The following is a 14890-nucleotide window of genomic DNA, read 5'->3' on the forward strand; positions in this document are numbered from 1 at the left end:
CTTGTGACTCCTCTCATTTTGACTGCTGCTGATGCTGTGCGCACCGCACTGTGGGCTGGCCTCAGCCAATCACGTCAGCCGGCAGCAGGAGGGGGCGGGGGCAACGTCAGTCCAATCTAACTGACCGTGGAGCAGATCGCATTATTCGTCTATCGAACCGCGGCATCACGTACAGGTTCATACACTCTTCTGATTGGGCTTTTTTATTTTTTATAAACGAAACATCTTGACCTTAAAGCGCAGTATTATTTTCATTTAACTGTTATCCATGAGATTCTTCAGGCTTACCTTCAAGTGCTTCGTCGACTGCTTTTGAATCTCCTTTGTCAACGGCTGAAGGGACTGCGGCGCCTCGTTAACATTTTTCCATCTCTTGGCTGAGCTGAGGGGATCCAACGTGCGATAATCCTAAAAACTGAGATTTCATTTATTTCAAGAGGGCGAAATAACAAACTCAGAAAAACAAAGAGTCAACCGGAGCACTGCGTATTGTGGCGACATCTCTGCCTCTCTGAGCCCGCCGGGTGCCTCTATAGCCAGGCACAAAAAAAAAAAAAAAAAAAAAAGCAGCACCTTGGTTAAACCAACAGCCAGCCGCATTGCTTTTAGAAAAAATAGAATATATATTTTTTTGTGCCGCTACCCTACAATATGTCACCTGAGTTGGAAGAGACCAGCCAAGGTGAGTATGCTGAATGACCTCCTGTACTTAATTATGACTCGTTATTGACCACTTGGTTCTGACACTAGCTTAAACATCTGCGCACGCTGATGAATTACAGCACCTCTTCCTGAGCCATGTTACCCTTTGGTAAAAGAAACCCCACATCAGCTTCACTCGACTTGCCTGACGTCTACATATTTCTCATCACACTATACAAACACTTCAGTGCATCTTAAACTTCTGATAAATCAGTTTAACAGAAGCAATGTTCAAGCTAAATATGCAGCTAAGCAGGTGTCTACAGTCTATCTGACTACAGAAGATACCCCCAGTGTTGTCAAGTAGGCTTGTCAAATTTGGTGACTCATGAACATATTAGTCTGTTGCCAGGGGTGTAGTGATTATTTAGGGTTGTTTTTAAGGCATGGACCCCATTTATGCTCAAGCAAACACATTTCTATTGCCTTTACCTGACGTGTAATCTGTTTAGATCAATCATAAATCATCACATACAGTATGCACCTACTCCTCACACAAATGGATCAGACAGGTGTCCTCTTCTTAAGTTGCCCCGTAGACATACACATCGCTCACCTTCCCCTCTCGTTTCCCCTCCACTGTTCACACACCTCCTAAAACTGCTCTGATCTGGATTCAGCTGCCTTTGGTTTGCATTCAGCACGGACCACAACTACTGACTGATATGGAATGGCACTAATGAAGTGACACGCTGCTCTTATTTTTGTCACGGTGTGTTTGTTTTGTGTATATATGCGGAATAAAGGAAACATGAGCTTCCTGAGGAAGAGACGCTTGAGACATACCTTGATGCGGCTCTGTGCTGTGTTGTACCGCAGCACACTAATCATCAGTCTGTCTGTGAGACAGGCAGAAAGAAAGAATAACGGGGGAGGGCTTAGGGATGACAATACAGCTGCTACACAACTTTAGCTTGTTTAAACACACAAATCTAGTGAGTGTGTATGACACCCTATATTTAAGCCCTGTTATGAGTAAGCCAAGGTTTTAATAATCAGAAAGGTTGGCTGATGCTGTATTGCGATGAATGGAAACGAGCAGTCTCCTTCTTCTATTCATGGCAAGTCTGGTCTGAGGGACAGTTTCTGGAGTGCTGAAATGTTATGTCAAATTGTAAATTTGTCCTTAAGGTATTTGTCATGTTACAATATACATGTTCCCGTTGTCTTGACTCCTCTCTTTGTCTTAGTCTGTCTTTGGACCGTGTCTTCTTGTTTCTCATGTGTCTCTTGTTCATCTCTCCTGTCCAGGTGAAATCAGTCTCCCCCAGTTAGAGGCCGGGACCTTGTCAGAGGAGGACGGCGGGTCTGCTCGCCCGCTGGTACCTGTGCCTGGAGCAGGGCCAGGGTGTGGTGCAGGCGGAGGGGTTGGCCCGCCGCAGACCCAGGACGGGGCTGCGGCGGTAGCTGTAGCAGTTCCAGTAGTGGAGAGAGAAACCTGGACCAGACAGATGGACTTTATCATGTCCTGTGTGGGGTTTGCAGTCGGCTTGGGCAACGTGTGGAGGTTCCCTTACCTTTGCTACAAGAATGGAGGAGGTGAGCTTCATGGGCAATATGTAGAAAATTAAGAAGTCTCTTTAAGAACCAATAAGCTTTATTTAGTACTTTTGATGGACATTAAATATAGATTTTCTCCAAAAAAAAAACTGACCATGAATATGTATGTTAACGGTCAAGCAAAGGTTGTCTCGTCATTCAAACTATTAGAGGCTCTGCAAGGTTCATGACTGTTTTCAGTCACATTCATCCTTTTTGCAATCTGGCCAATGATGGTGGTGCAATCAACTACAAATGTTGCATCAATAAACACTTTGTAAGCTTGCAAATATGCTGAGGGCCTCTCCTTTTCCTTTCTTCATCGACTAATCCCAACTGTTTCGGGTCTGTGTGTGAAGAAGTCTAGTACCCACCAAGGTCTTTAGGTCTCTTGTTGAATGCTGATCTAAAATGCATTTTAAACTCACTCTCACCCCTGAAATATTATTAAATAAAATGATAGGTCAAAAAGGCCGGTACGTCCTTTCAATAAGAACGGCTAGATCTTGTTTAGGTGAGTCAGTTTGTAACAGTTTCGATAAACTCAGATACTCCTGAAAGTTGGTCGGGGAACAGTTAAAGGCGGCATGCTGGGGCGTCATACTGACGGAGCAGGACCTATGTGGGTTTAAGCACGTAGCTGAAAAGCAATGTCCCCCCACGTGGTTTTTGCTTTATATTATAGCCGCCTGTTGCTCAACAGATGGACTTTGGAAAAGTTGACCTGGACCTACAGTGTTCCCTCAATGGCAGTTGAGGTTATTTGTGTTCCTATCAAACATTCCCTCTATCCTCTCCTTATTCATGTCTGCCAAGCTGTCCCGTAGTAACCTGAATTGCTTTAGCATTTGCCCTCCACTTTACCTTATCTCTGCCCTTCCCACTTTTCGTTGTTTTTTTTTTATGACGTGTTCTGTGAAAAGGAAACTGAATGTTCGTAGTGCGGTGTATATGTGGGCTTGTCTAAGTCCAGCCCTCCCTCTTGCTTATGTGTGTGTCTTGTGACCCATGGCTCTGATACCCACCTTCTGGTATCGTATAACAATGGCCCGCCTCACACAGTCCACCCCCTGTGCTCCTGCCCAGCACTTATGCAGCATACAAAGGTGCTCTCTCCTGCCTGTCCTGCTGATAAGAAGGCTTATGGATGTGTCACACAATAACAGTCCTGTGACTATGCCCGTCCTTTCCTCTCCTCTCCTCCACGTCTGCACAGTTATGTCCATTAAAGTAGTTCATTTGATGTCTTTGACTCACCCCGAGCTCACGCTGTAACAAAAGTTTAATTTCTCCATGATTTGGCCAAGATGTCAGAGTATGTATGCACAAGCATTTTTCTCCATTCATTCCACTCACGCCTCCCATTGCATCTCTCTCTCTCTCTCTCTCTCTCTCTCTCTCTCTCTCCTCTCTCTGTGTCTCTCTGGCTCTCCCACCCCTTTCTCTCTTAGACTGGCGCTCACAAATTTTTCCTTATAAGGCTGCAGCCCTCTTCTCTCAGAGAATGACATAAAGCATGATTGACTGAATGAGGCATAAATTGTCAATGAATAGCACCGTCTTAGAGCAAGCCGGTTGATGCCTTGATGTGTCACTTCTGTATTTGTTGGACCTTCTCTAACACAACGCTGTCCCAGTTTTTTTTTTTTCTGCCTCCCGTGGCTGTGATGTAGCCATCTTTCCCTCCTTTCTTCTCAGCCTCTCTCTGCTCTGCGTCACAACTTGTCATGTGACTCTCTCCTGTCTGCACGCTGTGGTGCCATCAACCAGTTATTGATTTTTTTTAGACTACATGGTTGGTTTTGGACTTCAATGTTTTACAGTATGCCAACTTTTTCTTAGCTTTTTTTTCTACTGTGTTTTCCTGATAACACTTAGACTCTACCACAGTAGAAACAGATTATTTATGGAAACATAGCAAGGATCAAATCCTCTAATTACTCCTGTTGGGGTCTATTGTCTTTTTCCTGTCTTATTTTGATAGTCCTAGGTCCACCGCCACCCCCTGCAGGTTTCTAGTTCAAGGACAATACTTGCCAAAACTATTCAATGACTTGTGGAATGGGAAGAAAATGTGGTTATCTCCCACATTCAGTTTCAATGCTTCTCTTATCTGTGGCCTTGTCTGTCCTCCTCTTGGCTTGCGCTCTTTTGCCCTTTATTTCCTCCTCCTCCTTCCGACTGCTTCTTGTTGTGTCGAGTGCTTGATTAGGAGGAGCAACATCAGTGTTTGTGCAGTGTGTTTCCTTCTGGAACTTGGTGATCATGACTTTAACCTCAAATCTACTTCTTTCTTTAAGTATTGTTTAACTTTCCCTCAAAGGGCTGAGCAGGACATACTTATTGACCTTGGTTCTAATAATCAAGTGGTAAAACAATTCTCAAACAAATATCTCTTGATAATAATAATGTCATAATAATTCTCTCTTTACTTTATGTGTCAGCCCTTTTCGCTTTCTGTCTCTGCCCTTCTCCTTAAATTTACACACTTTATATATATGAAGTATGATCAACAAGGCTGTATGTTAAATATTTCAAACATGCTCATTCAGAACCTTTTACAAAATTAAACAAAATCTTAAAGGTTTTGATCCAACGCACCAACTAAATTTACAAATCCAATCCAATATTACTTCAATTCAGATTTTCACTTTTTTAATTCAAACGTAGCATTTCTTAATTACCGTACCCGTTTTTTTTATGTAGGACAGGCGTTTAATGAAATGTAGTTTGGTGTTGCGCGGGTAGTCTAGTGCAGGAGTTCCCAAACTTTTCATCCCGCGACCCTCAAAATAACGATGCGAGAGACAGGGGGGGGGGACCCCTGTCTCTGAAGGGGTTCAAACATTTAACGTTGCACAGAGCAGCACGCTAACAGGCCGATCCAAACACTGACATTAGAACAACACTTTGGAATACACCCGCCTGAAGGTCATTATATTATTTCAGTGTGTGAAATAACAGAGTGTGCATTTTGATTTACAAAGAGCTCAACAGATACCTTAAGGACTTTTTCACAATCATGCCTAAAATATGCGATTTTAAGTAATTTCATATTTGTATTTGTTTTTGGAAGGCATCTCGTGACCCCCCCCCCCCCCCTCCCAGTGGTTCCCGACCCCCACTCTTGGAACCCCTGGCCTAATGATTAGTGCACGCGCCCCATATAAGGAGGCTGTGGTCCTCCAAGCTGGGTGGCCTTCTCTCCTGCCTGTAATTCCCCACTCTCTCGCTCGCTGATCTCTGACTCTATCCGCTGTCCTGTCTGTAAATAAAAGTCACAAAAAGCCTCAAAATAAACCTTCAAAAACTGTAGTTTGGTTAGAGAAATGAGTTTAATGCTTCATCCTCCCTCAAAATACTTCTAAAACTCACTGTTGCCAACTCCTTTCTGAAACCATTCAATACATGTTTAAAGGAAAGAGGGTAGGGCTATGTTTACCATTAAGATTTCTATACCATAGTTAATTAAAAAACTAAACACACTCTTGTCCATCAGGTGTACTATGTATACAGCTTCATTGGTACTGCTTTTTTATTTGCTGCATCATTTCATCCTCTTGAAGAAATTTGCTTCAAAAAATGTTCCAAGTGTATGTTACTCAAATAAGTCACAGGTTACAGAATAACAATGAATGTATTGATTTGATATTATTATTATTCTTCATCTTATCATGTGGCACTGGTAGCACTCAGATACTGTGGCTATACGTTTCCTGTTATATCATTGCCTCTTGCCAGTGCTTTACTTTTGAATGTATCGTTTTTGAGTTAAATTGAAAATCGGTTCAGTACAAAGCTTGAGCACGAGCTAGTGTTTCCAGTTGCCTGTTACGTGATTTAATAGCTGTGACCATGAGGTTTGATATGTGTGTTCAATGTTGCAGGGGTTTTTCTCATCCCCTACCTGCTGATTGTCTTCATCGGAGGCATCCCAGTCTTCTTCCTGGAGATTTCACTGGGGCAGTTTATGAAGCAGGGAGGGGTCTCTGCCTGGAACATCGCACCTCTCTTCAAAGGTTACTATCACATGAAGAAGGTTATTTATGCTTTTTCATCCCCTTTGAAAATGATATTCCAACATGCTTTCTCCCTCCCTTTCCATCAGGTCTGGGCTTGGCCTCAATGGTGATAGTATTCTTCTGTAACACCTATTACATCATGATCCTGGTGTGGGGTCTCTACTTTCTTTTCCACTCCTTCACCAACCCGCTGCCCTGGGCCACCTGCGGACACCCCTGGAACACCCCAAACTGTACACAGGACTTCCGCCGCGCCTGCCACAACCGCAGCGCTGCCCAGTCCGCTCTGCCGTCACCTGATGCCACCCCCTCCAAACTCCTTGCCTCAACCACGAACCCGTTGAACCTTTCTTCAGCTCAGCTCCTTCTCAACGGCAGCTGCATGGAGACTGAGGGCATGCGCTCCCCGGTCATCGAGTTCTGGGAGTATGTCACACATTGCTAAAGATTCACTGACCATTATCACATGGTGGCCAATTTCCGGTGACGTCATGATAGGGTGTGATGTGGTTACAATATCATACTGATGTGTTGCAGGTTGCGAGTTGTATCACATCACAAAAAGATCATGAAGAGTTAAAATTCTGGTCAGAAACCTGGTCAGATTTCAAGTTAAAGCAGCATATTTCATAATCCTTTAACTATGTTAAGACTAAAGCTAATGATAGCATTAGGAATTTAGCTTTTAAATGTTGGCGTTAGCAGAAATGGCTTAAAGCTAATATTACTGTTTTAGAGCATTCCACTAAACAAAAGGAACGGCGTCAAATCCAAGCAAATTAAATGTTAGCTAGAAATGTTCTACTTTAACTGTTAGAGACGAACTGTACGACCACTTCCGAGCAAACACTGTGTTAGCTAAGAAGAGGTTTAAAGCTAGCATTAGCCACCGTCAGATGGTAGCGTAGTGAATGAGTTGTTCTGTTGGTTAGACGTCGTTGATAAATTGCTCACTGTTCCTCCAGATTTTCATGATCCATCGTCCCTTCAGCCGCTCATTAATTGAGATGGTTTTGGAAATTGTCAGAAGACATTTGTATGACTTAGTCAACCTGGAACATAGAAGTTTGGCCGCTGTGTAAATACAGTGAACGGAGGAGCGTACAGAAATACATTTCATGCCTTAACTCAAAGTTTGAAAGTTTTTATTACATTCATTTTATGAGAAATTGATTCTTATCAGTGTCCTACTGTATGCTCCATGTACTTTGAGTTCCCTGCTGCCCTTTGTCCATACTTGTCATATCTCATTTACATTTTATATGTCTGGCCTATTTTGACTTGCAAATTACAAGTTGCTGTCATCTTGATGAAGTTAAAATAAAAAAGCTTCTGTCTGTGTCTTGCACAAAATACATTTGAAATCCTTTTCTTTCTTCTAATGTTGCATCTTTGTCTCTTTCCTCCTAGACGTAAAGTACTCCGTCTTTCTGGCGGGCTGCACGAGCCTGGTGCCATCAGCTATGAGATGGTGCTCTGTCTCATGGTCACTTGGGTCATTGTTTACTTCTGCATGTGGAAAGGAGTTAAATCTACTGGCAAGGTAAAGTCTTTTCTAGCTGTGTGGTTCATGATTCTAGGTGTTATATTGATTGCACTGTTTGGGTTTTCGGAGAGCAGATTAATAAATCGGGCTTAACACTTTTACTGTAAATTCAAATGTTTCCTTCTATTGTCAAGGGTTAAAGAGTATTTGCATGGCTACACGCAAAGGTTCAAATAATTGCAGCATTTTGCCCTTTGACCCCAAATCAGCTTTGGTATAGTGAGAAGATCTTTGTCTAGACTGAAACGCAAAAATAAGGGCACTCATTAATAATTTGAATTTCTGCTACTTTGTGTAGTTTTCTCACAGTATTCATGTATATGAGCAGCTTAATGTTTCAATAATGCTATAATCTTCAACTGATCCTTTGATCCCTATTAAGTTATACTCTACGTAAGCATTATTTAGAGAGACTTCTGTTTAGTCATTTAAGAAAAAAAAGAGGCATTTTCATCCTTTAATGTGTCAAGCATAAGCATATGAATGCATCCCTATTTGTAGCACATGGGCATGTCTGTGTTTGCATACTTGTGTCTCCAGAGTAGCCAAAGCTCATAGAGAAAGGGGGAACAAATAATGAAGGCGATTGAGCCAGCCAGCCATAAGCCGATTAGTAACTTTCCACCATGGAGATGTTTTAGAGCTGGAAGGGGCTTTTCTGCCAATGTTCGCCCTGATCAAGGCAAATATGTGCTTTCTCACTACTTTGCTCTCAGCATACTGATTTAGCTGGGACTTGATGCTTTTACTAGGTAGCAGGGGCGGCTTTCTCAGCATTACTTGACAAAGACTACCTTCTGAAAAAGGGTCTGCCAAAAACCCCTGCTATTGCAGGAGGTTTACAAATTGTCTGGCTTTCCATTTACAGGCTACCTTTTCTTCAAAGTAACATGACAGGGCCCATTACACATCTACTACAGGAAGGACCTAATGGGCTTCTACTTAAGACTTGAGTATTTGCAAAGCAGGTAATTGCTTAATCAAAGTGATAAAAACATACTTAGGTGCAGTTACATTAAAACACTTGACCATAGCTGATGGACCATGTTAAGCACTGAACTTCTCAGCTAGCTTGTTAAATTCATCACATAATTACATTGTTTATGTACTTACTTCGTATGTTGATAGGTGTTTAAAATGTGTTAAGGGATTTATTTTAGAGTTTTCTTTTTTCACTTAATCCAAGTTGTAATGCATAGCACTCAAAGCTCACCTCCCCTACCCCCATACACCTTACAAATTGGTCCCACAAAATCTACAAGTGTACTTCACAGCTCTCTTTTTCCATCTCTCTGTAGGTTGTGTACTTCACAGCTCTTTTCCCCTACCTGGTTCTGGTCGTTCTTTTGGCCCATGGAGTCACTCTACCTGGAGCTATAGATGGGATTGTTTACTACCTGAAACCAGACTGGTCCAAACTTGGAGAAGCGCAGGTATTACCTTTTGTATAAGCCTACATCTTGGTGTCCCCTGAACATTTGTCTATGCAGTGTAGCAACAAGACAGTATGACATGATCATGTAAACACAAATCAACACAGTGTGAATATTCAGATTATTACATCTGTGATAGGTGTGGATTGATGCCGGCACTCAGATTTTCTTCTCTTATGCCATCGGACTGGGTGCCCTGACTGCGCTGGGCAGCTACAACCGCTTCCATAACAACTGTTACCAGTGAGTTTACACACACAACATCACATCAGACACCACTGTCACTGGAAGGAGGCCAACATCAACACAAACACTATCAGCCAGACTCTGTTTACTGCTGCACGGGCCTGTAGAGTATCAAAGAAACCAGAAAAAATTGTATTTCCTCTAGAGTTATCAGACTTTCATTCACCCAGAAAAAAAATCTGGCAGAAAGGGAGCAACTCCACTCTGTTCTATTAAACAAACTACTAACTACATTTAGGATGTAAAGACACTTCTCTCCCTGATGAAAATAGAACTAAATTGGTCCCCAGCATGTTTCCTAGTGGCTTCTTTGAGCCTTCAATACTTCTTTAGCTCTATTTCATTTCCAAGCTGTCCTTCGATGATGTCTTTTCAAACACTAAAGGAAAAAAAATGGTAGCAGAAGGTCATTTGGCTCTGATTGAAGATTATAGCGCAGACCCTGTTTTACATTGTCTTTCTGTAGAAACAGCTGGCTTCAGGTTTGCTGTTTTTGTTGGCTGGCTGATAACCTTGCATGTGTTTACAGTCACAGACTGATATGTAAACATATCAAGACCCTTACACGGTAGCTAGTTCAAGAGCAGTTGTGGGGATAATTGTTTTGAAAATAGCAGCACTTGCATATTTGAAATGCCCATAACAGGAGGAGCCTCATAAATACACTGCCATCGGACTTGACCTTAATTGGAAGTTGAAAGATGAGTTCAGATTCTGAGGTATGTCAGCCCAGCTCTGTTTCTCACACATACTGAGAGGAGCACAGGAATAGCGTAGAGGGTTGTGTATATAAACTTCTCACAGATGCCTGTGTGTATAGAATATTTGCTCAGGAATCTGTTATTTTCCGGGTCATCTTCCAAGCCACATATCTTGATTTCATGCATCTTTTCTTGCCATGCTAACCATGTGGCTACATGGATCACAGGGTCTGCCTTTCAGAGACTTTGGCCCAGTGTGAAATATCCACAACAATTTGCTAGATTGATTTTTGATACACTTTGATACAGGTCTTCACTATAAGATGGTAATTTGCATTTATGAGAAAATGTTAATGTGTTAATGTAAAATTATATCAAATCAAACAGAACATGTGGGGGGGGGGGGACGGCGGGACCCACTCAAAACTCTGAAGAAGTTATAGAGAGTCTGGAATTTTTATTTTTTTCTTACTGGCTCATATGAGTGCTTGTTTGACTTTGGATTTCAAGTCTTCTGATTAGGACTGCGTTCTTAACTCAAACAGTCTCAACACTCACTTGTTTTGATTGTCATCATCCTCTGTTTCTGATTGGATGAACATATTCACAGTTGACCGAGTGGACCTTGCTTCTGAAAAAACAGCTCAAATGGTGTTACAAGAAATGCTATTGTGCAACTGTTGTTTATACATTCTTCATATCAGCGAGCATGTTGCCAGCTAGCCCTGACTTATCAGTAAAAAACAGAAGGTCATTCCTCACCATGAAGACCGTATAACAAGGATTGTTTACAGGGTCAAATGAGAATTTGATCTCCATTATGTGTGTATAGATTTTCGTTTTTTTTTAATTCATTCATCATTGTAACTTCAGATTCATTTGTGTTGAGCAAGTAATGACAAAGGTTTGCTCCCTCTTTCCCCTCTCAGACCTTCAGACAGACCTCCCATCAGTTTTGTTTTTTTGCTCTCTACCTGTCAACTACAGAGACAGCAGGAGCTTTCAGAGGAAAGCTATTGATCCTCAATTCACTAGCCAAGCTCATCTCCTGTGTTGGCAATGTTTGTCCTGAATGTCTTACATGAGCCTCATGTTACAGCATGTTATAATGTTCCCTTTTTCCCCAGAATTATCTGCTCTGTGTTATGTTTCCCTTCTATGTTTCTTTTATTTTCTTTCTCTTTTCCCTACAGAGATGCTTTCCTACTGGCTCTCATAAACAGTGGAACCAGTTTCTTCGCAGGCTTTGTGGTGTTCTCTGTGCTTGGCTTCATGGCTGCAGAGCAAGGCGTGGACATCAGTAAGGTAGCTGAAAGTGGTAAGAATATAGCTTCCGGAGAAACTGGCTGCCTGAAACCCTGTGCAGTAGGCTCAGAATTGACCGTAGGAGCTGTATTTACCTTGTCTGTTTAAGGCTCTGACTCTGTTTCCTAATGTACAGGACCTGGCCTGGCCTTCATTGCCTACCCTAAGGCAGTGACTCTGATGCCTCTGGCGCCACTCTGGGCAGCACTTTTCTTCTTTATGTTGCTTGTACTGGGACTGGACAGCCAGGTAATACTACTGTTACAAATGAGTTTGTTTGTATACAGGCTGAGGAACACATTAATTGAAGCAAAATACAGAAGACTGACTAGCCTCTATGTTATGTACAGTTTAAACTTTGCTTTTTTTAGCAGCATGTTTGTTGTGTGTCAGTTTGAGCCAGAGCCTACATCCATTGTTTTACAGCCCAGGGATTTGTCAATGAGCTTCTGTCCGATTCACACAGAGAGCGTCTGTCTACTCTGCAATCCATTCATTTATTCTCACTTGTCATTCTCTCCCTCATTTCTTATTCACTCTTCAACTCTTTTGCCATTGCAACGTTGGTCATGCTTTACCTCGTGCATTCTAGGAAAAAAAAGTAAAAATAGCTGCACAGCTGTTGTCCTCTCTACTCATTCGGGAGGTAGAACTTAGATACATGTTAACATTCTTGCATTGGGAGACTGAGGATGGGTGTGTTGGACTTTGCTGAGATACTCACCTACAGAATCTCGATCGTAAAAGTCATGCTGATTGGTTGATAGGGAACAGTGTTGTGTAGTATTTGGTATAGACCAGCACCCATCCATGAGCTCAAGTGAGACAGAGTCAAGTGGCTTCATTCTGTGTATTCTTCGTATCATTTAAAAATGTCAGACTTAGAAAGATTTCTAGTTCATGTGTATTTCCCTTTAATATTTACTTTTGGTCTGTGTCAGTGGAAAAACCTTTGATTGAGTTCAGTGTATTCATTATGTCTTTCTGTCACTCACCTTGTCCCCCTCTTTTTCTATCTCCATTCTCTTTTTGCTGGCTTTTTAGTTTGTAGGGGTCGAGGGTTTGATAACAGGAATAATGGACATGCTACCCCCTAAATCTGCCCTGGGCTCCCTACGACGAGAAGTGGTAGCAGCCATCTGCTGCTTCATCTGCTTCCTCATCGACATGTCTATGGTCACTGAGGTACGTTGGAGAATCACACAAGCTTTGGATTCTTAAGAATTCAGAGACCATAACACAACTAACTGTGATAACACTTAGAAACTATATGAAAGTCATGTGGGCAGAGGGTCTGACCTGGAGATTGCTTTACCAGCAGGAAATGACTGTAACGTTTCGTTAACATAGATGGATAATTAACCCCTATAAGGATTATAAAACAACTTCCAGTAAGGGACTTAGATGAAGGCTTAAACAGTGGTTGACAAAGCTGGGAAATAGGTCACACATTAAGTATTAACATGGTGGTCTTGATGCTGACTGCTCTCTCTATTTTCTTTCAGGGAGGGATGTATGTCTTCCAACTGTTTGACTACTACTCCGCTAGCGGCATCACCCTGCTGTGGCAGGCCTTCTGGGAGTGTGTGGTGATTGCATGGGTCTATGGTGAGACAATACCACACTAATAAAACATCCCCAACCCAAACATCAAAATTCAAGGCTTAATCAAAGCACCCTTGTGTAATATCTGTCAGGTGCGGACCGTTTCATGGATGACGTGGCCCGTATGATCGGCTATCAGCCTCTGCCCTACATGAAGTGGTGCTGGTCCTACATCACACCTACTGTCTGTGTGGTAGGTGTCTCTTCTCTGTGCTCTTTTTTTTTTTTTTTTTTTTTGCCTACCATTTACATAATGCTAAAAAATTCTCTTTGCATATAGGCAGTGTTTCTATTCCACGTGGTGAACTACAAGCCCCTCACCTACAACACAGTGTACACCTACCCCTTGTGGGGGGAAGCGCTTGGTTGGCTATTGGCCTTGTCTTCAATGCTCTGTATCCCTGTCACGGTTCTCTTCAAACTACTGCGCTGCAAAGGATCTTTGCGGGAGGTCAGTATGCCTGGCTTCAGGCATGCATGGTTGTTTACATTCTGTTGTGCACAAGTTTCTGTTTGGAATCAGTAGAAACAGGTCTCCTTGGATACTGCCCTCCCTCTTCTGCCGTATTTTTATTTTGCTGCTTTCTTACTTCGTTACTCATTAGAGAAGGCGCATTAGAGCAGGCTGAAACATGTCACCAGTACACAACTCATCATAGCTATGCCCTTGTCTTTCTTCACATAGCGGTGGCAGCACCTTACCACCCCAGTTTGGGGAAGACATCACCTGGAGTACCTGGCCCCCGAGAGTGAGGCCAAACTGCTGCCCCCTGCAGGCACCAAGAGTACGCTTCTCTTTGAAAGTGTCATTTGATGAGCTGAGCCCTACAGAACACAGAGCAAAGGTTTCCCATGACATCACCACGCAAGACACTCACACAATAGCCACAAAAAATAAAAACATGCAAACACCACACAGGCTTGGTAAGAGCAAAGCCCAGATTTGTTAAACAACTAGCAGGTTTAAAGCCCAGGACAAATGGACCAAAGATTAGACGGGAGAAAATCTGAAATACACACCCTCATCCTTATAATGTCATCATCCAACGCTGACAAACCCTCTGCTCTGCTTTCTGACTCTACCTCGCTGACTCTCTACTCTCTCTCTCTCTCTCCCCCCGTCTTTGTTTTGTCCCGTCTCGTCCCGTGGTCGTTGTGTATCCTGTGTAGTTTTGTGATATCTTCCCTTTCTGTGCCTGTCTGTCAAGGTTTCAAAAGCCTCATATGTCCCAACATGTCATGTCCAGCTGAGCTAAACGAGCAGAAACTTAAAAGATTCTAATGAAACTTTCTTAATGGAAGATCTCGTATCTGCTGCGGATTCACCATGGCCTGAATGTGTGTCTAAGTGTGCACATGTTTGTGTATCTGTTCTTGTGTGTGTGTGGAAGGAGTGTGTGTGGAACCATGGCAGCGGTGTCTTCATTTATATGTGAAATAGCCTTTTCCAGCCATTGTTTTCTGCCAACAGTATTCTCTCAATCAACTGTAAAAAATAACTTCCATTTGTAAAAAAAAATATATATATATAAAAAAAAGAATCAAACCAAGACAATGCATCACCACTTCCAGCTGTGTGTTAAAAACTATCTTAAGTATCCAGTGTATTGTAGGGTCTGTGAATCAGTGTAAACTGTATTTGGAGGGGATGATGACCAGTATTTCCACTTAAGAGAGGGAGAAACTTGAGACGGAAATGTGAAAAGAGCAGGAGACTAGGACAAGGGGAGGGGAAAGAGACTTGATGCCATGTCAGAAAGGAAGCAATAAATGACCTGATAAAGATGGATC

At 42.4% G+C, this 14890-nt stretch overlaps 1 protein-coding gene across 1 annotated transcript; it reads left to right on the forward strand.

Moving 5' to 3' along the window:
- The first annotated feature begins 134 nt into the window (after positions 1–134).
- On the forward strand, positions 135–14888 carry si:ch211-117c9.5 (sodium- and chloride-dependent creatine transporter 1). Its single transcript, XM_061056828.1, has 14 exons — positions 135–682; positions 1954–2241; positions 6129–6260; positions 6350–6689; positions 7674–7806; positions 9108–9242; positions 9382–9485; positions 11383–11507; positions 11631–11743; positions 12539–12679; positions 13000–13102; positions 13192–13292; positions 13380–13550; positions 13785–14888. The coding sequence occupies exons 1-14, from the start codon at positions 652–654 to the stop codon at positions 13911–13913; spliced, it is 2046 nt and encodes a 681-aa protein (XP_060912811.1). The 5' UTR covers positions 135–651; the 3' UTR covers positions 13914–14888.
- The last annotated feature ends 2 nt before the right edge of the window (positions 14889–14890 follow it).

This window comes from Labrus mixtus, chromosome 15 (assembly GCF_963584025.1).
Source record: "Labrus mixtus chromosome 15, fLabMix1.1, whole genome shotgun sequence".
Classification (NCBI taxonomy): Eukaryota; Metazoa; Chordata; class Actinopteri; order Labriformes; family Labridae; genus Labrus; species Labrus mixtus.